This window comes from Tachypleus tridentatus, chromosome 11, assembly GCF_004210375.1.
Source record: "Tachypleus tridentatus isolate NWPU-2018 chromosome 11, ASM421037v1, whole genome shotgun sequence".
Taxonomy (NCBI): domain Eukaryota; kingdom Metazoa; phylum Arthropoda; class Merostomata; order Xiphosura; family Limulidae; genus Tachypleus; species Tachypleus tridentatus.
In genome coordinates this window covers 91918823-91940924 of record NC_134835.1, presented here as the reverse complement: position 1 = coordinate 91940924, position 22102 = coordinate 91918823, and the positions used below count along the sequence as shown (strand labels likewise).

Below are 22102 nucleotides of genomic sequence, written 5' to 3'. Positions count from 1 at the left end.
TAACTATTTTAATAATTGAGTAGATGACGCTATCGATGCTCCGTGTCAGAAGTTCTGTAAACCCAATTCTAAATACTCGATGTACTCTTCTAAGCCTAGTGTTGGGTAATGTCGAATATTACACTGAAATCAAACTTCAGGATTTATTGTATGTTATATCATTTTTTTCTACAGAGTACCTTCCGTGGAGGCTGAATCTGAATTCAACTAGCAAGTATTATTGTTTTATTAAAAGTTTGATTAGTTATGATAATTATGTAAATCATGTGGTCTCGATACTTAATTTTAATTTATCGTTTGCCTCAAGCTTACGAATATGGCTACTTTGACCAAAAATTCTGAAGGGCTACATGTAGTAATATTTGATTTAAGGTTTTGTTTTTAACTGTAAGCTGCTGAGAAAAGACCGTAATTACATTTTGAAACTTACATTTGAGTTATTATATTGAAAATAATATTTTAATTTTATTTTGCCAAATTTATTATGTCAGTTAAGAATAGAAACTTAAAAATGATTACTTGTCTGATTACAATTAATAAATTCTTGGAGGAAATAAACCTGAACTTGGAATAGTACTTGGTGGTTTCTTTGTATTTAAGTTATTAACTGACTACCAGTGGTACTTAGACATAGATTGATATGAAATTAATATTTTTAAACTTGAAGTAATTTTCTTACCCTGGTTGCTGTGCACATTGCATTCCTCATTCATCATAATTGTTTTTTTCTTTAGAAATTACTTTGTTAGGTTTATTGAGTTTGATTGATAAATTATATAAAATGATTGTTTGTCGAAACCTGTATATTTTTTATATTTGTAATACTGACTATACTTCTGTGAGATAATGAGTCAATGTAATGGAGGGCAGATTTAATAAATTACTTTCAGTTCTAGATAGCTGTGTTCTTAAAGACAAGAATAAGACAGTTGGGAAGATAGAATGCAACTTGCTTATAAGAGAGGAAGTGAGGAAAATATGTAATTTAAGTTTTAAAAATTTAATTTTGTAGATAGGTAAGAAAACTTATAGAACTTAGAAAAACTAGGGTGTGTGGTATTAAAAAAATCATGAAATTGAAAAAGGGCTTATGAAAAACAGCTGGTTAATAATAATAAACCAGTGACATTGATTTTAAACATTTTGTATGTTGTTATAAGAGTAGAATGTGGATTGGACCCTTAAAGTGCTGGTGGAAAGGCTATTGTTGGGGACTTGGAGATTGCTGAGCTACTGATGTTTTCATCATTTGTACGAGAGTGGATCTTAACAATATTAATCTGGAGACATACAGAAAATATTAGAATTGTTGTGAACCATGTAGATATTAATCCCATTGTAAAAATTTAAAGAAAAAATAATCAATCATTGGGATTTAACAGTGTTTTTCATAAGGTTTTAATTAAAGAAAGTCAGAGATCAGAAGTGTGACTGTAAGCTTCTCTTTTTCCTTTTGGTAAGTAAATAGTTGGGAAGAGCTTAAGGATTTAAGAGTTGCTCATGTGACTTTTAAAGGATATGATAAAAGTTGAACTGGAAGTTACAGGCCAAGTAGTCACTTATTTACTAGGAAAAGTTATTGGGCAGTGTAAATTAAGTTTTACAGAATTATTCAGAAAACATAGGAAAGGCTAAGTTCCATCTCAGGATGAATTTCTATCTGTTGAAATCAATAAAATTATTAAATTAAGAAATCCGACTTCTTTATTTCAATACCCAAAACTGTTGGATGAATGGCTACTGCAAATATGTTTATTTTTAAACATTCATTTGAATGTTTACCAATATGCAGCTTTGGAGGTAGCATATAGTATAATGAACGGTACCATTGAGAGTGATTGGTAAAACTAGACTATTGAAAATTACAAAGTAGTTTTAGTTGTTTTTACTTAGAAATAATAAGTAATTGGATCCTACCATTTCAAAGGCTTGCCATATAGCCCACAAAAAGTGCAGAGAAAAATCTAAAAAAGAAGCAAGAAGCTGCAGAAAATTTTAAAAAGAAACTACAAATGCACAACTCAAATTAGTTTATGCAAAGGCTAAGCAGCTGATGAAAGTTGGTATCAGAAAGGTTAGTGTCCAATTAATCACATAAAACAAAACAGCCAGCATCACTAACATCAGTGATGTGGTTAATTTACCAGCAGAAGCACTGCCTCCATCTAGGAAAAAAAAAAGAGTTTGGACTTCATGGACTGGTTAAGATCTGGGAAAATGTGATTCATTAACATTATCTATAAATTGTTACAATTTTTTCATGGAAAAAGTAAATTTCAGGTGTACATGATATGTCCATAGTTAGCAAATTTTTATCTGTTAAATATCAATTTCATAGTTTAATATACATTAAAATATTAAAGATGCTTGATATGGCTTCTAGAATGACAGTGTAAAATGTTAACAAGAATGTTGTGATAACTCGTTTTTCATGTGGAGTTGGAATGAAAAATACTGGAAACCTGAGATCTTGAGTTTCAGTTCTATTTGTTGCACTTAATGAATCACAGTATTGCTTTGTTAATAACTTAGTTGATGTATGTGATCTTTTAATAGCACAGTTCTCTGGGCCATAATCTTCATATAATGGCTCTGATTGTATTTCAGTGTAAAAGCTGTTCAGTTTCAAGGGTGTAAAGTCTTCTTGAAATCCCCACCAGGGCATTGCTCCAAGACCCAGATTGGGGCCTAGATAGCTACCATACACTACAGCCTATTTTGAAGTTCTGCAGGTTCTCACCTCCTGTATATGTCTTCCTTGAGTATTTTCAGACAGTTCAACTTCTCATTGCTACTATTCCTGGAAAATATAAGTGAAAGCAATAATTACTTGCATTGTCAAGTTAACTTTTTTTTCAATGATTCTGTTCATTTTCTAGATCAGGGGTTCCCAACCTTTTGGCACTCGCGACATGAAAATGTAATTGATGAAATAAAATTAATGTTATCCCAAGCTACTTCTAACTAGGCTTCGCGACCCCCCTGCCAGGGCTTGGGGTCGCGACCCACCAGTTGGGAACCCCTGTTCTAGATGATGGAAGGGGAGTGGACTTGGTATACTCAGATTTTCATGGAAGATTAATAAAGAAAATGCATTTGTAATAGTTGGGAAAAGGGAAGGTGGTTAGGTGGCAGAAGGCAAAAGGTTGCTGTTAGTGGAGTCTAGTGAAATTAAATTCTTTTTGCTACTGGTTTATGATTGGCCTTTGGTTTTTTGTTATTTGCTTGAATGGTATTGATGTGGGTCTAATTAATAAATTAGTAGAGTTTACTGAAGACATTAGACTTTCAGATATTTTTAGGTGTGTCAAAGATGTTGAATTATTAGAGAACAATCAGATCAGTTGATAATTTGGTCAGATATTTGGGAATGACTAATTATAGTAAGTGCAATGTAATAAAACATCATATTTAATATAGATGGTAACCCACTCTGTATTGTGACTGAAGAAAAGGATCTGGGTATAGTGGTGGATAAGTCAGTCATCCCATTGAAACACTGCTGTTAGTAGTAAAGCTAAAAGAATGTTAGGATGTAATTAGAGGTAATTATGTCTATAAAAATTCAATAGTTAGGTTATATTTGGCATAAATATTGTGTACAGTTTTAGTCTCCTTAACGGAGAACTGATATTGATTTATTAGAAGGGTTTCATAGTGGGGTTACTAGGATAATTCTTGTGATGGGTTGTGCTATATGGATAGGTGAATATTTCTTATTTTCTTGTTAAAAGAGTGGAAAGCTAGGGCAGTACTGAAGTTTTCAGTATTATTTGTGGTATTGATGAGATGAAGGTGTATGATTTCTTTATCCACTGTTATGAAGCCAATACATTGAGGTGAAACAAACTCAAGATTTGAAAAAGGCTAGTTTCCATTTAAGAGAGCTTTATTTGATTAAACAGACTATGGAATTAGATGCTGTTGGCAGAATGGAGGTTAGGGCTTTACAGAAGTTTAAAAGGGAATCTTATAACTAAAATAAATGATAGGTTTAAATTTTTGCTTTTTTCAAGGGTGGCTATGCATGGATGGCCTTTATGAACGACAAGAAGGTCCTCTGTAGTTTGTAAGCTATTTTCCTGTTTCCATCTTTAAAATAATCTGGTATATCCCACATGCATTGCATCCAACCATCTTAACATATGGATGAAGTTAATTTTGTATGCTGTTAGTTTAAGCTTTGTAGTAAATAAAACTATGCCTCATCATACACAAGTCTTCTAACTGTGTGTTCAGGTGAGGGATCAAAGTGTGCATGTCATGACCATTTACAGGGTATTATGTATATGATGTCAGAGTTATAAATTATTTAACTTACCCTTCATTACTGATTTAGTGACAGTTCATGATAGAAGAGAGTAAATACTAGATATAGTATATAGGGATACTGAAAAAAACAACTAAATGTGGATTTTAAAAATTTTAAAACTGAACTTTATTATAGGCCTTTCTTAATGCACTAAGTTGGTCATATATTAGTATCTAATCTTTGACTACTACCCTGACTGCTAAGACAACTAGGACCAGGCCTTACTTGGTTCAACAGTGCAAAAAAATGTGGAAATACCTTATTTATAAATGATGGAGTTTTTATATATTTTTTACTCAAATTAAATCTTGCCTGTTGTAAAATAGTTGAAACATATCTTGCTGTGCAAGGTGATGTTAATTTATCAAAATAGGAAAGTTACAACATCCATCAATTTTCTGACAAGATTCTTTTATCTTTGCTTTATGACAATAATATATGGTGAAATGATTTTTTTCTGTTTGATCAATTACTGCATCTGGTGATACAATGAACATTCACCATTATTAAGTGAAAAAATAGGATACTTGATTGTATTATTTTGTTATTGTTCAAATCAAAGAAGTCTGACTGACCTAATTGTTTTGTTTCATGTTAGTAAGTTGGCCATAAAGATAGCATACAATTGATGTCATCTGAAAACTATCCTGATCATTAACATACGTTTTGAATTATAAAATCCGAAACCTGACAATAGAGAAACACCATTTGTAATTTATTACAGTGTAAATGGCCATATATCACCACCTTATGCATTTTTAGTACAAAACATTTTTCTTTACAGTTATTATTTCCCCTTTTAAATTCCATACAATTATAATTTACTGTTATACAGTTCTATTTAAACAAGTATAAGACCTATAGAAAACACTAAGTGTTTAGGCACGAAGCACCCTAATGGTGGATGTCGAATATAGTTAAACTTTGTTTTTATAATAGGGGAAGTTTTTCAGGTGCTCAAACATAAAAAAAAATAGTATAATGCATTTAAAATATTGTGTTGGTTATATCAAATAGGAAAAATCACTATATAAACTTATAAATAATCATTTGTATTAAATTTTTCAACCTCCTTGTGGCTCAGCAGTAAGTCAAATCAAATGCTTATAAACCAGTGATGTCGAGAAAACTCACTTGTAGAGAAATATATGCAAAAACGGCTCGTTTGGGTTGAGAAAATATTTTACGTAGAAGGTTGAAACATTGTTCGCTCTTCTACATAAAATATTTTCTCAACCCAAACGAGCTGTTTTTATATATAAAAATGCTTATAAAGCTAAAACGTGAGTTCCAGTACCTGTGGTGGGTACAGCATTCATAGTTCATTATGTAACTTTGTACTTATAAAATATTTGTTTTTCTTTTCTATGATTTATTACTAAAATTATTAATCATTTTACAATACTTGTGAATTAAAATTTTGTATTTAGTTACCAAGAAAATTTTACTCGTAAGAATTTATAAATATTTTTTTTGTAATCTATAAAAATTACTTTAACTTGTGTTTTATCATTGCATTTATGTTAATGGTAAACTATCTTTTTTGCACTGAAAAAAAATATTCTTTTTTCTAGGAAACAAAGAATGAATACTTCAGACTTCAGTGTTTGCTATAGGTTATCTCATCAGTTTTAATAATTATCTTTGGTTGTTATTAATCATCAAACCCAACTGATTTAATATTACCAAAAGTCACTGTTTAAAATGGTAAGATTTAAAATTTTTATTTGATATAGAGTTAATATCACAACCAACTAAAACATTTGTTTTCAGATAAATGCTTTGTAAAATTTATATTAAAAATGTCTGTATTGATTTTTATTGAAATATTTTCACTTTTTAAAGATAAGTATTTTTAGAAGTAAGTTTGGGTTGTATTTTCATGAAGATTTTCCATATACCATACAGTGTAAGAATTACATTGTTTATTGTGCATGTACTATTAATTTTGATTGTAACAAAAGTTGCACATGACCTCATTTAGATTTCTGTCATCTAATGTTTTATAATTTACTTTTTTGTATATTTTCATATTTACTTACAGTGCATCTTTTATTCTGTACTCAGTTAAACCATATCTGATTTTAAGTTCAAATTTTAGTTTTCTAAATAACTGTAAAAACTAGTCAATTATAAGATCAATTTTTTTTTCAAAACCCATTTGTTTACACAAACATTGTATAAAATCTACATATGTGATGTTGTGATGGTGCTTGAAAATTGATTTGAGTATCTTTTCATTACGTGTAAGTATGTGAATAGAAAATTTATTTTCTCTGAGCTTGCTTCAGGTGCATATTTTCAAATGCGGTAGAAAATGCTGTCGTATATAGGAGACCCCATAGTTTCCAATATGTACAAGATATATACATACATTTTTTTTCTCTTATTTTCTGGAAAGAGGTATATGATGGAGGGTCTGAAGATCTTAACAGTTTGCATTTCTTTGAATTTAACTGCTAAAATGAAAGAAAAGACTCAAACAAGTATGAAAGCTACAAGTATTAAATAAGAATTTTAGTGGTAAATCATTTTTTGTAGTTAGTATCGTTAGCATTCACTTTAGTTTTTTTAATTATTTTGTACCTTGGTTAGTTGTTGTTGTATTGTTTTACAGTGGAATACTATGTTAAATTTGTGATGCTTTATTGAAATTTTTAAATTGCTAATTTTAAATATAATACTGCTTGATTTTTATTTGGATTCTGTAGATGAAAAGGTATTGTTTTTGAAATTTCTATTTACTACAGTCATCTGACCAAAGCTCATTGAGAGCTCTCGAGTCCTTGATGACAGAGTTCTTCAGTCCTTCTACAACTAATGGAAGGAAACGAGAAATAGGTGAGGGGATGCACACTTCTAAAAAAACTTTTTTGTTTATTGAAAAAATTTAGTTCTAGAAATGAGGAGATTAGGGTTATTTATTTAGAATATATATTAAGTTTGGTACAGAAAACAAATTTCATTTGCTTTCTGAAAAACTTTATTTTGCTCATGAATATTAGTTACATAGAGATTTTATAAAGGCGATGAAATTAATATTAGGGGAGGTTTAGATATCATAGGAACAAAACCCAGATATAAGAATGTGCAGGTATTAAAATATTAACAAGAAAGTCAAACCTATGCGCCACAACCCTTTTATCTGTTTATCAAAAAATGTCAGTAATTCTCTGTGAAATTTTCTGTCGAATTATTTATGACTATCTGGAGTACCCATCTGTTTGAAAGGTGAAATAAAACCTTGTTTGCAACAAAGATAGGAAATTGTTTTTCTTTTTTCTTAACATAATAAATGTCAGAAGTGCAATAAAAATACATAAAAGTAGTAATCATAAAAAGATGTACTGTTTTATCCACCATGATCTTCTTGCTAAGTTGGCTGTTGATTGATCAAGAAATATGGAAATGTATAAGGAACAGATATACACCCACATATTGATTTTCATTTATATAGAAGTTGGGGATCCAGTCCTTACCCTCTTCATGATGTTCCTCGCATCATAGTGTATCATTGTCAAATTTGATACTGATTGATCAAAAAATGTTGAAAGATATAAGGAACAGGTGGTTGAGAGGTGCAGACAAACAGTCACTAACTTAGCTTTACATATTAAGTAGAAAGAAAAGATTCTACTTTACTAAATATTTTGCAAGAATAATTTAATTCTATAGGTTTTAAAATATTTAGTCTTAGTTTCATTTTTTACCTTAGTAGTATTTAGCTCATCCAGTTAAGAAAAGTTTTAAAATTCATTTATAGCTTAGTTTGAAAGCCTGTTAAATTTTAGTAGTTTTAGGATATTTTTTTTGTGCATGATAATATTTGAAATGAAAAATATTTTGCAACACCAGCATTGTTGCAAAAATTTACTTACATTGCTTTGGTGAATGAGAGTAAAATGCTTGAACTCCAGATGTAAGAACTAAATTTTTTTGTTTTTTAATGTATCTGTTATATTTATTGTTATAAAAGTAAATAAAATGTTAAAATAATAAACTTGTTAGGTTAGATATGAAAACTTTGTAGAAGATAGTGAAAGGTACTTATGATGCTGTTATAGCACACACATTACAAGGCATGTTGTAATTTACCCATTTGTGCTTGTAGCTTAGTTGTTTGTTTACACAAAACTGTCCTGATGTGATATTTGGCTGTCAGAGAGTTTGAACACAGCTGTAAAGCAATAAAATTAAATGAATCGAGGTTTTAAAAATCTGTTAGATTTGGCTGTAAGAGTATATTTTGTGTTACCATCTGTTCCAACATGCATTCATTCTAGAAAAGAAAGGTAATTTGTATTTATTTTGTATTTTTCATCTTTACATTTTACCTACATTGCTGATTTGGCAACAGTTAGTATTAAGATAAAGTAAAAGACAGTTTTATTGATAAAAGGTATTTTTTAATCTTAATATGAAATCACCTACTTGGATTAGTCAGAGCCTGAGCTGTACTGACTCCACACATTTACAGATAAATCTGTACTAAAAATCCTTTATGGAAAATTTTGATTTTTTTTATATATAATGACTCCTAATGTTTACTGAAAGCTTGCCAAATTTTTGAGGATGCACCGAGTAAATTTGGAATTATAGTAAACATTGTTATATATACCTTCACAGAAATAAGTTAGTGCAATGCACCGGTACTATTCACAGAGGTTTAATTTAGTGTTTCTTTTTTAGTAATTGCAGGTATCCATTTGACTGAAAGGAAAATGTGTGTTCATTTATATGTAGTGTTCATTACGTGTCAGTTTAAACTGTATTGAATGAAAACAAAATACATTTGAAATAAACATTGAAAATATTGTATGAAGCTCACAATAAAGCAAGTAAAGGATACTACAGATATGTGGCAGAAAGTTTTGTGGTCACATGAAACAAAAATTGAATGTTTTCATCTAAATTCAAAGCATTGTCTGATGCAAGTCGAATATAGGACATCACCCAGTCAACATTATCCCAACTGTCATGCATAGTGGTGACAGCATCATGTTAGTGGGGATGCTTCTCATCAGCTGGGACTGGGAAGCTTGTCAGGACTGAGGGGAAGATGAATGGTGCAAGATACAAGTGAATCCTAGACAAAAACTTGCTTGAGCAAGCCAGGAATCTAAAACTGAGCCAGAAATTCACATTTCAGTATGACGATCCAAAACACAAGGCCAAAGCCACACTAAAGTTGTTTCAGAAGAATAAAGAGAATGTCCTGGAATATCCCAGTCAAAGTTGTGACTTTACTCCAACAGAAATATATTTGGCAAGATTTGAAGATTGCAGTCAGTCAATAAACTTGTTAGAATTGGAGCAGTTTTGCCAGGATGAATGGCCAGAAATTATACCATCCCATTGTGCAAAGTTGGTAGACACCTATACAGAAAGACTTGCAGCAGTAATTGCTACCAAAGGTGCTTTAACCAAGTACTGACTGAAGGGGCTGAATACTTATGCAATCAGCAAATTTAGTTTTATACCTTTTTATTTGTAGGTTTTGCTAACATACAGCTTCCTTCACACACGTAGTGTTAAGTTCGATCATTAGCTTTGAATAAAAATAAGTTCGTTAAAAAAATTGACATTATTTTTATTTTATCAAAACGTGATATTATTGGTAGGGGTGAATATTTTTGCAAGGCACTTCAATTTGATGGGATGGGGGCAGTTAAGTGAGTAAACACCAAGTGTGGCTTTTCAATATCCACTGGACTTAAATGAAAAATAAGTGTTGGTATTGGAATGCACAACTGAGAACATATTTGAAAACTGAATACTTTATTGAAAAATTCTAAACTGTATACAAGACCTATCAGTCATATCAATAGTACCTTTTAATTGCCTTACAAGACAAAACTTTATATTAATTTTTTTTTATGTATTCAAAGTAGTACAGTAGTATATAAGTAGTTATTGTGTAGCCATAGGCTTCAGAATTTGACATCTGTAGTAAAGTAAAATAATTGGTCAGCCACATAGCATGTTTACCAGTTATTGTTCTTTGTAATAAAACTTTTAAAACATAATATTGTGTATGTGGAACTATGATCTGAAAATGTATCAGTCAATCAAATCTACCACTACAAGCTCTTGCTTGTATACAGTGCTATACAGGTGAGATTTGCAGTACAGTCTTTGCATAATGATTTGCAAACATTCTGTGGTTTGCAGCCATGTCTTATTAGTTATTGTTGTTCTTTTAAGTTTATGACTGTTGGAATATCAAAAACAGTAATCACATATGGAAAAATAATACTTAATACGCCTTCAGATACACCTAACTATAATAATATCAGGTTCATTGTTTGGTGCATAAGTTTTAGAAATGAATATTGTTCTTTAAAAAATAACCTATGCTAACATAACACAATTATGTAACTTAACATTAATTTAATATAGTTTGAAATAGTTGAAGCAGTTTCATATTTTATCTTTATAGAGGAACTTTTAAACAACTTCAGTTACCAAGAAGGAGCATGGAGACACTCTCTTTATTTTATGTCAAACACTAGAAATGAATATGTAATCATGTATTGTTTAACAATGCTGGAGGTAGGTTGAACTATATTTTTATATTTGATATTCTCTAAATAATTATGAATTATGAGATTATTTTTTACATACTTCATAAGTAAATTTTATGATAGTTTTTTATACAAATCAGCTATAGTATGTAAAACTGAAGTGTGATTTTATTTTTTGTAGCAACTAATCAACAAACGTTGGGTTGGAATGCTAGGTCAGGATAAAGGGGAGATACGAAGCACTTTGTACAGATTTCTGCTTAGCCATCACTCCAGTGTACCCCCATTTATTCGTAACAAATTAGGAAAGTTGGTGGTTGATATTGGTCGGTTAGATTGGCCTCATTTTTTATCCTGATTTTTTTACTAACATACTACAGGTGAGTTAGCATACAATATGCAATTACATATGCAGATCCAAAGACTTTATTTTAATAAAGTTTGTGACATACAAGTATGTGAGTGTTTGTGACTTATGTGCAAAATTGATCCATTTTCTTTATTTAGTTTTTTCTTAATACTTATGAAGTTTAATTTTCATACAACTTGTTACTTGTACATAGCATGTAAATGTGTGTTTGGTCTTAATCAAAATTCACTGTTTTTTATTTTATTATTCATATACTAACAAAGTTGAGTAAGCAAAGTATTCAAATTCTTAAAAACACATGAGGGCAAACACATGCATTTAAAGCCCTATTTCTTGGATTTTAGAGATACGTTTCTCGAGTGTTTTGTACTTCAAAAATAAAAATCACAGATATCTTTGAACCTTTTTGCTCTGAACAGGTCAAAGTGAGTGTGTACAAGTCATGATATTTTAGAGTTATTTTCACAATTTTACTGAGTAACTTCTGATTTTAAAACTTTTCATTATACTTTGATTTGTCTGCTGGCTTAAGAATAAAATATAAATTTTACTATGAATAACATTTTATATTTACTTAGGAGGTTTTAGCAGTTACACATGAAGTTTGAGATTTTTGAGTCAAAAAAGAGTATTTTTAATCTTAATATAATAATTACTTTTCTCTTGCACTTTAATTTTACATGAACAAATTATATGTAAACAAATACTGTATTAAAAAACTGATATTTTGTAGACAAATGACTTGTAATACTTACCAAGTCAGCCATATTTTGTGAAGATACACATACTATGTTAAAATTTTATATATTAAAAGTATATACAAGTAAGGTGGAGAGATGATGTTTAGTGTAAAACTGTGGAGATAAAACTTTGTATATTTGAAGTCTGATGAAAGAGTTGACCTGCCAGCAATATTTCAAGTGAAGTTTTGGTTGCAACCTTCTTTATCTCTTAATTTTTTAATCTTTTGCTGCCAATATTTGTTACAAGAAACATTCTTTTCTCAAATTCTTGCTTGATATGTTGACCAGCTTGCTTTACAATTACTGTTTTTGATTATATTTTAATGCTTCAAAAAAACATTGCAACTATCTTTCTGCTCATAAAGTAATAATGCAACCTGGAGCACAAATTTAGATAATTTGTTTTCCCTCTTTATTATAGTTGGGAGAATTTTTAACTGTAGAATTTTCTTTTTTCACTGTGGGACTGGTCAGAAAAATTTTTCTCTTCATTTCACTACTGTCCACATAGAGGGCATGACATATGGACAATGCTACTTTATAAGTATAAAGATTAAGTTATCTTTAATATCAAGTGTTCTATAATGTAATGTGCATAATCATTTATTATTTCATACTATATAATATACTTGAATATACTTAAGTAAATATTCTACATATGAAAATTCATATTTCTCCTTATAGCACCATTTAAAATTAGAATTTGATGTTTCTATTCTGTTACCTCGGGATCATAAATACAGTTTTTCCATACTAATCTGTTTATGACCAAATTTAAAACAAAATTTTAGAAATAATAAAACTAAATCATGCCAACTAGACATCCATTAGAATTTTAATTAAGACAGAAAAAAAGAAGCCACTAGAACTTTATTTGTATGTGTGCATGTTATATTGGGTTGAGGAATAATTCGTGAGCGTTTTTCCAAGTTAAAAAAATATATTCATAAATGAAACACTTTCGCAAGTTATTTCATGTCATTTGGTAGATAATTTATTGCTCTAATAGATGGTGTGTTTGATTTTCATATGTCTTTAATTTTTGCTTTCATTTTCAGCTCATTAAATGGAATGTCAAGTGGATAAAATCGAGCATTTTCGACACCATCTGCTTTTCGCATTTAATTTCTTGCAATTTCGTTTACAACAATGCATACTATATACCTAGGTATTTCATGAAATAAAGTATCATAATAAATGTTTTGGGTGTAATGTGTTCATGCATTGAAGTATTGTATAGTCTTGCATGTAATGCTTGAATGAAATTATTTAAAAACGCTCACAAATTATTCCTCAACCTAATACTTAGCTGAAAATCCAACCAAGGTACTTCCGTAATTAATAGCAACTTAAGTTATTTTCTTAGTTTATTCAGTGTCTGATAATTTTTCTTCCATACATACCCTGAGTAACAGGTAATACTAATATCATGGTGTGTGTTGGTCAATAATAAAACATGTATTAAACCATTCTTAATGCGTGAATGCTATCTTTTATTTTTTTCCATCGCAGTAGAGTAGCTTTTGATCTTATTGGTAGTAAGGTTGGTCACATCATGTGTACCTATTTTGCATTTCAAATTTTATTTGTTGAAAAGTGAGGTACTAGTATATAGTAGATAGGAATTATTTTCTTGTTTGAAATAGAGTACTATATTTAATGTAAAAATTAGTCAGACTGTAGTGAATAGCACAGCTTGTGTGCTTGATCCCAGAGAAAATAACTGATAAGTGTACAGTAAAATCTTTAAAAAAAAAAGCAAAAGTTTTGTTTCACCAGTTGACGTCCCTTATAGTCTGTATAATACATATAGGATTTGTTTTTCAGTATTTGTAATTACTGATTTTACACTCTCAAGTGTAATAACATTGTCTATTTCAGAAGTAATTATTTGCTTTTAATGAAAATTATAACTTTCACTTATGACATTACTACAGTAAACACTGCTTTTATTGTAATATTTCATTTTGTATTGATTCATCACGTTATTACCTTCAGCTTACCCAGTCTTCCGAGACGATTTCTCTAGGATTAATGCTGCTGCAGACTGCTTCAGAGGAATTGGCGTGCCCTCGAGAGGATCTCAGTGTTTCACGAAAAGAAGAACTTCATCGACTTTTACTGGAACAAGTGCCAACTGTGCTTAGCATTATAACAAGTACGTTAAGAAGAGTGGGTGATCATTGTGCACCAGTAGCAGCCTGTTTTGTTATGTACAGTTGCTTGTAAAAGACAGTAATACATTTTTCACAAATGTAAATTAAATATTGTACTGTGTAATTTATTCATAGGTTGTACCCACAATTTTGAATAAGGGGAAATCATTAATATTTTTGAGAATTGTGAATTTTAGTTTTTTTCATACACATATAAAGCCAAAACATGTAGGTGATTTCTAAACTTTGTAATTTCTTTGTCAGTAGATTTTATAAATTAAATGGTATATTTTAAATCTCAGATTTGTTATTGATGATTTGAACACTGACTTTACAGATATTTTAGATTCTGTACTTGAGAAACATCGGCACCTAGTCACGGCTACTCCACCACCTTCTCCCACCCATGGACAGTCAGTAGATTCAAGTCAATCATTGTTCAGTACTTCTCCTCTTCACACAGGTAACACTAAATGTGTATACAATCTTATCTCTCAAACACATTTAAGTGTATTGTAGACCCATACTTGAAGTAAACTTTGTTTTGTGCAAAATATCTTTTGAGAATGATTACAAATTTTAATTGGAAGGGACCTAAGCTTATTACTAAGACAATACATCATGACACTGGGTACATCATTAAAAATAGCATATGTTGTAGTTTTACTTGTTAGTTTTTAGTTCATTATTTCATTTACTGTAAGTGGCTTAAAGATTCATTGTTTGTGCTGTACTAGCACTGTAGTTAATTTGAAACCCATTAAACTTTGTAGTACCCAGGAGTCAAAAAAGTAAATGAAATTGAGGTAGTGGGGAGGAGCTCACTAACTGAATTAAGAGTGTGATGATAATTTTGTTGCTTCTGTAGTTGGCAGTGTTCATTTACAGAGTACAAGTAATGCATAAAACAAGTGTTCAGAATTACAAAAGTAACTTTAAAAGATCCCTAGAAAAGTTTTTTATGCTTAATGTAACAAAACAAAAAGTGTGAAGTAAAAGTTCAGGAGTTACAACTAAGGTTTATTTTTATATTTTTATTTTCTGTGACTATGGATTTTATTTCATTCATTATAAAGAAGTTTTAATGTTCTCTTATTTGGGGTAATTTCTTTAGAGATGTTTTTATTAATTTAAAAACAATATTATTGTACTAGATTATATTGTACATATATTGCTTTGCTGGTATTTAATTATATCATTAAATATAATGTAAAATTTATAAAGCAAAAAAATGCTAAGCCTAAAATATTTACCTATAATTTCTTTGTGTTTAAATGATTTTTGTCAGGTTCCAAGATTTTAAAAAATGTCTTAAAAATGAGTATTTAACTTTTCTAAATCACTTAAGGTTTATGTAAATATTATATGAATAACTTGAGACAGAACAGAGTATGAATGTGAGATGATAATAAAGTCGTAAGTGAATATTAGTAATCTAAAAACCTTTTGGAACTGGACTAACTGTTTCATAAATGTCATTATGGATAGTGAATAGAACCAGTTGGATTTCTTGTTCTGTGTTTGTTAGTACATGTAGAAATATATCTGTGGTAGCTTTGGTTCATTACCATAATTTTTTTTTTTCAGGTAGTTTGCTGAGTAGTATGTTCAAGTCCCTCTCTGACAAGAGTCCTTTTCAGTCACTGCCTCCCCTGGACTTAGAATCTCATCAGCTGTGTGTACAAGGACTTAACTGCTTGGCTCACTTTCTCAGCTGGATACCTTTATCTTATTATATCACATCTTCATTACTGACAACCATATTCCACTTTGCCAGCTTTGGATGTGATCCAAGTTTGCCATTACCTGAGGTATGAATTTAAGCCCCCTCACCACTTTTTTACTCTATTTAGCTATATCTTTTATGATTTTGTTTTAGAAGTTGTAGATAGTGTATTGACTTTTTCTGCTTAGATTATTATTTTCTGTAAAGTAGCACAATCTCCTGGATGTGGTTTTATGTCGTTTACTCAGTTCATAATTATTTTGAGAAACATACACTTGAATTTGAAATCATAAAACATAAATTTAATTTTTCTTGAAAGATATGAAAATTGATACATTTAAGATTGGCATGTTAGGTTTCCTTTGTGGTGATCAGATTTGTCGTATCTATTAAACTGAAGAAAGAAGAATTTATTGGAAATTATTTTTTGTTTCATGTTTTCACACATGCTATAAAAGTTATAAATAAAAGTTTAAAAAGTTGAAACAATCTGTGTTTTATGTTAGGTTAACTGTTCTATCAAACTACAACTCCTCTTGTAATGTGTCTTAAGTATGATTATTTTAACAATATTTAATACTTTTTTTGGAATGTACATTTTTTGTATAATTTTTTTTTTCAGCACATGAATTCTGATGTTGGAACCTATTTCCCTCGTCATACTACTAACAAATCTACTCTAGGTATTTTGGCCATGGGTTGTATTAATGAAATAATGTCTAAGAACTGTGTCCCAGCAGACTTTGAAGATTTTTTACTACAGATGTTTCAAAATACCTTTCATATTCTTCAGCGATTAACCAAAGACATTGCTGATACAACCCCAGCTAATGTAGGAAGTGCTGGTAATAACAGACTTTCTCAACTGGATGAAAAGTAAGGTTTATATATTTTTCTCCTTTGTACATTATGATGTTGCTGCTCATCTTCCCGTGACTTTTTGTGCATGATGTATTAAAGCAAACGTTTTTGATCACCAGTGGATGTTTTTACATTATATCAAAACACTATTTGTAACTCCCTCTGTTCTTTGAAGATATATGATAATGATATTTTTGTAAATGTGGTGAATTTAACTCTTTCAACACAGCCTTATGCAGTTTGTATTATTTTGACTGGAAAAGGACGTTTATGCAAAAAACATATGGTAGCTCTAAGTGTTCCTCATAAAATTTAAGATTTTGTTCAAGTTTATATGCAAAGAATTACATTATTTTAATTACATCTTTCTAATGAAAAACTTATCTGCTGTAGTTCTTTGCACTCAAACTGCCAAAATAGTTTAAATGCAAATTGATTTTCATTTTAAGTATAAAATACTTTTATTTATCTTATAGTTTTCATATTTCATTTGTATAATATCTTGAACCCCTTAAATGAATAGCAGAATGGCAGACATGCACATCACTTCGACAAAATGTTTCTGTACTGTGTAACATTGTAAGCCTTGAGAACTTTTGTAAAGAATGATCTATGTTTAAAAATGTGTTTACAGTTTTCAGTTATGCATTTTAAAACACAAGTAATAGATAATTAACTGAAATATAATAGTTAGACCTAAATACAATTTAAATTGTAACTTGCATATTTGGGTAAGAAACAACTGTAAGTGCTATAGTTGATTAAGCAGCCAACAATAATACAGTCAGTTACGTAAACTCGATGATGATTGCCCTTGAATTTTAAAATAACTGTTGTAAGAAATCAGTGTAAGATAACTTTTTCTAATTATTATACATGTGTATATAGGTTACAAAGCTTAAATGAATTTGTCAGAAGTTGAAAAAATGTATTTCAACTGCATTCATTCAGAGGAATTTGAAATGTACAAGTCAAAAGGTTATATAATTATCTAGAAATACATCTATGTAACTGTCATTGTATTATTGAAGTTCAGAGAAACAAAATAGAGAATTTTCATTATGACATGACAATACATCTGAAGTTTTAAGTAGCTTTTAAAAATTTCTTTTGAAATAAGGGAATTGAAACTTGGATATTGTAAAACTTTAATAAGTTACCATACATTACAATGTTAATTTAATTTGCATAAAATGAAAGTAAAAGTGTTTAAAAAATTTTGAATGTAACATGGTGACTTGTGCAGAAGTGTTTGAATGGTTGAGACGTTTTACTAGTTACTATTAAAGGAAAATCATTATCACTGTTATAAAAATAAGCTAGATTTTAATATATTTTTGAATCATCTAATATTAATTATACAGAAGTGATCAAACATTCCAAAATTCTTTTAGTTTACCAATTCTTTTAATGCATTGCTTTTTACAGATATATACAAAAATGCTTTCTTAAATACAAAAACAAGTAGCCTAATGTAGTATTTTTTTTAAAGACACAGAATTACTAGTTAATTAGAAAAAGCAAACATAATCCAAATTCTAAGTATTTTTTATGTAACTGTTGTTTTTTTGTGCACAGAAATAATAAATTGAGAAGACAACAATGTGATGTGTATGACTTTAAAAGCATTGTAATTTAAGTGATATATTGTTATGAACAACTAAACTTTTAATAAAAATATGAATGTTTACATAATCTATAGTGTCATCAAGCATTTCAATTTTATGAATTATATTTACCTATCAAGTGTAGTAACTTTTAATACTTTGGCTAATTTACAAACACGTTCATATTTATTGAAAAATAGTTTTATTATTGTTTTCATGTTCTAGCTATATCCAGAAATTCACAGATTTCTTGCGGTTATTTGTTAGTGTTCATCTACGAAGATTTGAAGGAAACAGTCAATTTCCAGTTTTAGAATTTCTTGCTCTTTTGTTCAAATATACATTTCAACAGGTATGGTTTGTTATTAATTTTAGCTTTTGATTGGAACAAGTTATGTATTTAGAGCAAAACTAAAAATCAACATAATGGTCAGTACAGTTAGTAAGTTTATCTTGTCTTTATGCTCATCAAAACTTTGAGAAAGTTGACATTTGGTAAAAGAAGGAACTTGAGAACCAAAGACTACTAAAAATCTTAAAAACAAGATATGGATGATAAGAGAACCATAATTCTGTATGTTATCAGGTAATTAAAATTTTATATATTAGTAATGAAGAAAGCATTATTCAAAAGTAAGAAATTGGCAATAATTGATCATAAATATGAATTACAAGACATTTGATTGCTATCATAAGTTTATCTGGTTTGCACTGTGGTTAAAAAATAAGTATGTTACATTAAAAGTAGGATTTAAATGATTTAATTTTTTTGGGTAAAATTTTCTTTTTAGAGTAATTGTATGTATATTAATTGTTGAAACACATTGCAATGAATTTAAGAGCTGATTTATGTGTTCACAACTTTTTCCTTTAGCCTACACTAGAAGGATTTTATGCCTGTTTAGATATCTGGGGAATTTTCTTGGATTACCTGAGTACCAACCTAAAGAACAGGCACATTGACAGTTCCACAGTTATTCACAGGTAAAAAGATTTTGTAAATTTTTTTAATGAGGTGATCTAGCATGAGTGCTAGTTTCCTTTAAAAGATTGATTGCTATTAATCATTTCAGTTGAACCCTTGTTATAATAGTGCAATAAAAATCCTGCATTATTATATCATTATTTTGAAATTTATGTTGAGGTATGTATATTTATAATAAGAATAAAAACCAGTTGTGTATTTGTGATCAGTCTTCTGGCTGCAGCAAAATAAAACTGTCAATATGATATACATTAGTACTTTGTCTAGTTATAAATCAGGTATGTTACTTAGAATGTTTTACCAAAGAACTGTTGAGAGCTTTTGATATTAAGATACTTTTTCTTAGTTATAAAACCTATAAAAATTACAGTAATTTTTTTCATTCTCAGCTCTTAACTTTTTTTAGGGGGGGGACATATAATGGAGCCAAACCTAAAATTACTTTGGTAACATTAAATTTTTGGGGTAGCTGCTCCTTCTTCACTAGCACGGGTCTTGTATTTTTTTTTTTAATTTTAAGATTTCAGTTTAAAGTCATTGTACAGAAATCATTCATTCAGTTGGTTGTTGTTTAGCCTTTTTTTTTTTAAATACAAAGATGTACTCTTGAAGTTGAGCTATATCTTGTTTTTATGACATTCTCATGCACTTATGAAGCACTTGCATGCTTCATTTTTTTGTGCATATGTCCTTGGAGAAAAGAATAAGAATTCCAGCCTCATTCACTGATGGGAAATACTTTTGGCAACAGAAGCAGAAAGAGTGTAAATGACACCTGAACCATTTTTTTTGTATGAGCATTGGGTAAAGTAAAATTTATTTTGAAATGACTGGTGTATTTGAAAAGAACTGAAGATAAATACATTTTGGAAAACTGTTTTATTGTTGAACTTCTTTAGTGTTGTTATTTGATATTTTAGATATTTCACAAGGCTTGGATTTTGTTTTTAAGTTTGACTAGCAAAACTTGCATATACATTGTAGGTTGTCCAGCAACTTAGAATGTTGATTGGAAAATTTTTAAATGTATAAAAATGCTCTTAAACTAAATTACGCTTCATTTTGCAACTGTTTTTAATGTAGTAATGTTTTTATTTTTAGAGAATTTGCAACAAAGTTCATCATTTAAGTAAGAAAGTAAGCAAAATAACATATTTTCTTCTAAACTTTTCCCTCACATAACATCATTCTCTTCTCATTAGCAGCAATGATTTATTTTACAGCTGACTTATTGTATGGCATGGATATTAATGAAATAATTTTAACATTATTCATAAATATCTTTTAATAATGTTGCATCTGTTGCACCTGTCTTGTGTTTGCTGATGATTTTATTCTGTACCCACCCCATTTTTCTAGGCATTATTTCTCTGTGCTTATTATAATTACAGCAGTAGTATTGTCAATAGTAATTTTTTAAGTAACCCAAAACCTTTTGATAATATGCATTTTAAACTGAAACTAATCAAGTAACAAAACATTAACAACATTTCCATTCTAACTTTCTTTAGCCTTCTTGTGCGACAATACACTAGGCTACAGGTCCTTCTGGTTGCTCTGCAGGATTAATCCTTTAATCCTCTCTTCATCAGATAGAGGGTGCATGCCATACTGTTTCAGAGAGTTATTTTAATATTTAATTATCAAGTATTATTGCTGCATGTCATTAAAATTGACATCGCAATGTAGTTGATAATTCAAATTTTAACGTTACATATGTTAATTTCTCAATTCCAAAGAAAATAAGAAACAAAAATGCCTCTGTTTTTGGGAACCAGGATTACAATAAACTGTACAGTAATTTTGCTACATAAGCTTATTTGCTACTGATGGTGTCATATTATTGTGTCACATATAAAAACAGTAGGGACAGAAGCAGTAATTTAGTGATGTATGATTGGCAGGGTTTTACTTCAACCACTAACATTAACAGAAACATAGAAAATAGAAATGTAAAGGTTAGAAAAAGAAAGTCCTGGAAGTATTTTGGAACTTTGTGGTCAATACTGAAGATAACAGAATGGTACTACTAATTTAATTTTCCATTTTTCGACCTTTAAAGTTTTATGGTGGTTACGGGATCTGTCAAATTACCAACCATATATAAAGTTAGAGTAGAGAAAGTAATAGATGAAATACTTTTTTAACAAAAATATTTTATTTTTATTTAAAAGGTTTTAAGACTGTGCAAGTAAAATTTAAATGTTTTCTGCTGAAGAAAATATTTTTGATGTTAACATGAAAATCATGTTGCACTCTGAGTAGTTAATATTCTGACTCCATGTATTCAGAGATAAGTTTATTCTAAAATACTCATTTAAAAATTTTGATTGTTTTGTCTGCACAAGACTTTTAATGTTTAATAAAAGCATGAACAATGTTTTAAAAAGATAAAACATTCATTTATATTAAGAAAACTTAGATGGTAATTTTGAAGTTATGTGGTTGGTGTAATCTAAGTCAATAGTTAGAATTATAAGTATTAAACAATACAAGCATGCTGTTTTTACTGAAACCTGGTAGAGTAGCAAAGTCCTTTAACCATCTAACTATATATTTTGAAACATAGGCCTATGCTTTGAAAATCAGATTCCAAGGGATCCTTATCAAATCAGTCTTCTATACTAGCTTTTACAAGACCAGCAGTGCTGTTTACTTCATTTGTGTTATTCCCTGTACCAGTCTGCTGTCCAGAGTTGATGCTTATGACTTAATATATTTGTAGGACATCAGTCACTGTTGCTAACCTTAATCCTTTAAACAAGCCTGTTGCTGTGTGATGATCACATAATGAAGTTTTTAAGTTTCTTGCTTGAAA

The 22102-nt window shown here is 29.6% G+C and overlaps 1 protein-coding gene across 1 annotated transcript in view; it reads left to right on the top strand.

The window, feature by feature from the left end:
• The window catches only part of LOC143232757 (exportin-6-like), a 61253-nt gene continuing 39151 nt past the window's right edge, over positions 1 to 22102 (top strand). Inside the window, 12 exon segments of the mRNA XM_076468568.1 lie at positions 1 to 210; positions 5887 to 6019; positions 7063 to 7153; positions 10752 to 10864; positions 11018 to 11182; positions 11184 to 11216; positions 13948 to 14107; positions 14443 to 14568; positions 15693 to 15916; positions 16454 to 16707; positions 18525 to 18651; positions 19174 to 19283. Coding sequence (XP_076324683.1) covers positions 6017 to 6019; positions 7063 to 7153; positions 10752 to 10864; positions 11018 to 11182; positions 11184 to 11216; positions 13948 to 14107; positions 14443 to 14568; positions 15693 to 15916; positions 16454 to 16707; positions 18525 to 18651; positions 19174 to 19283 — 1406 coding nt within the window. The 5' untranslated portion in view covers positions 1 to 210; positions 5887 to 6016.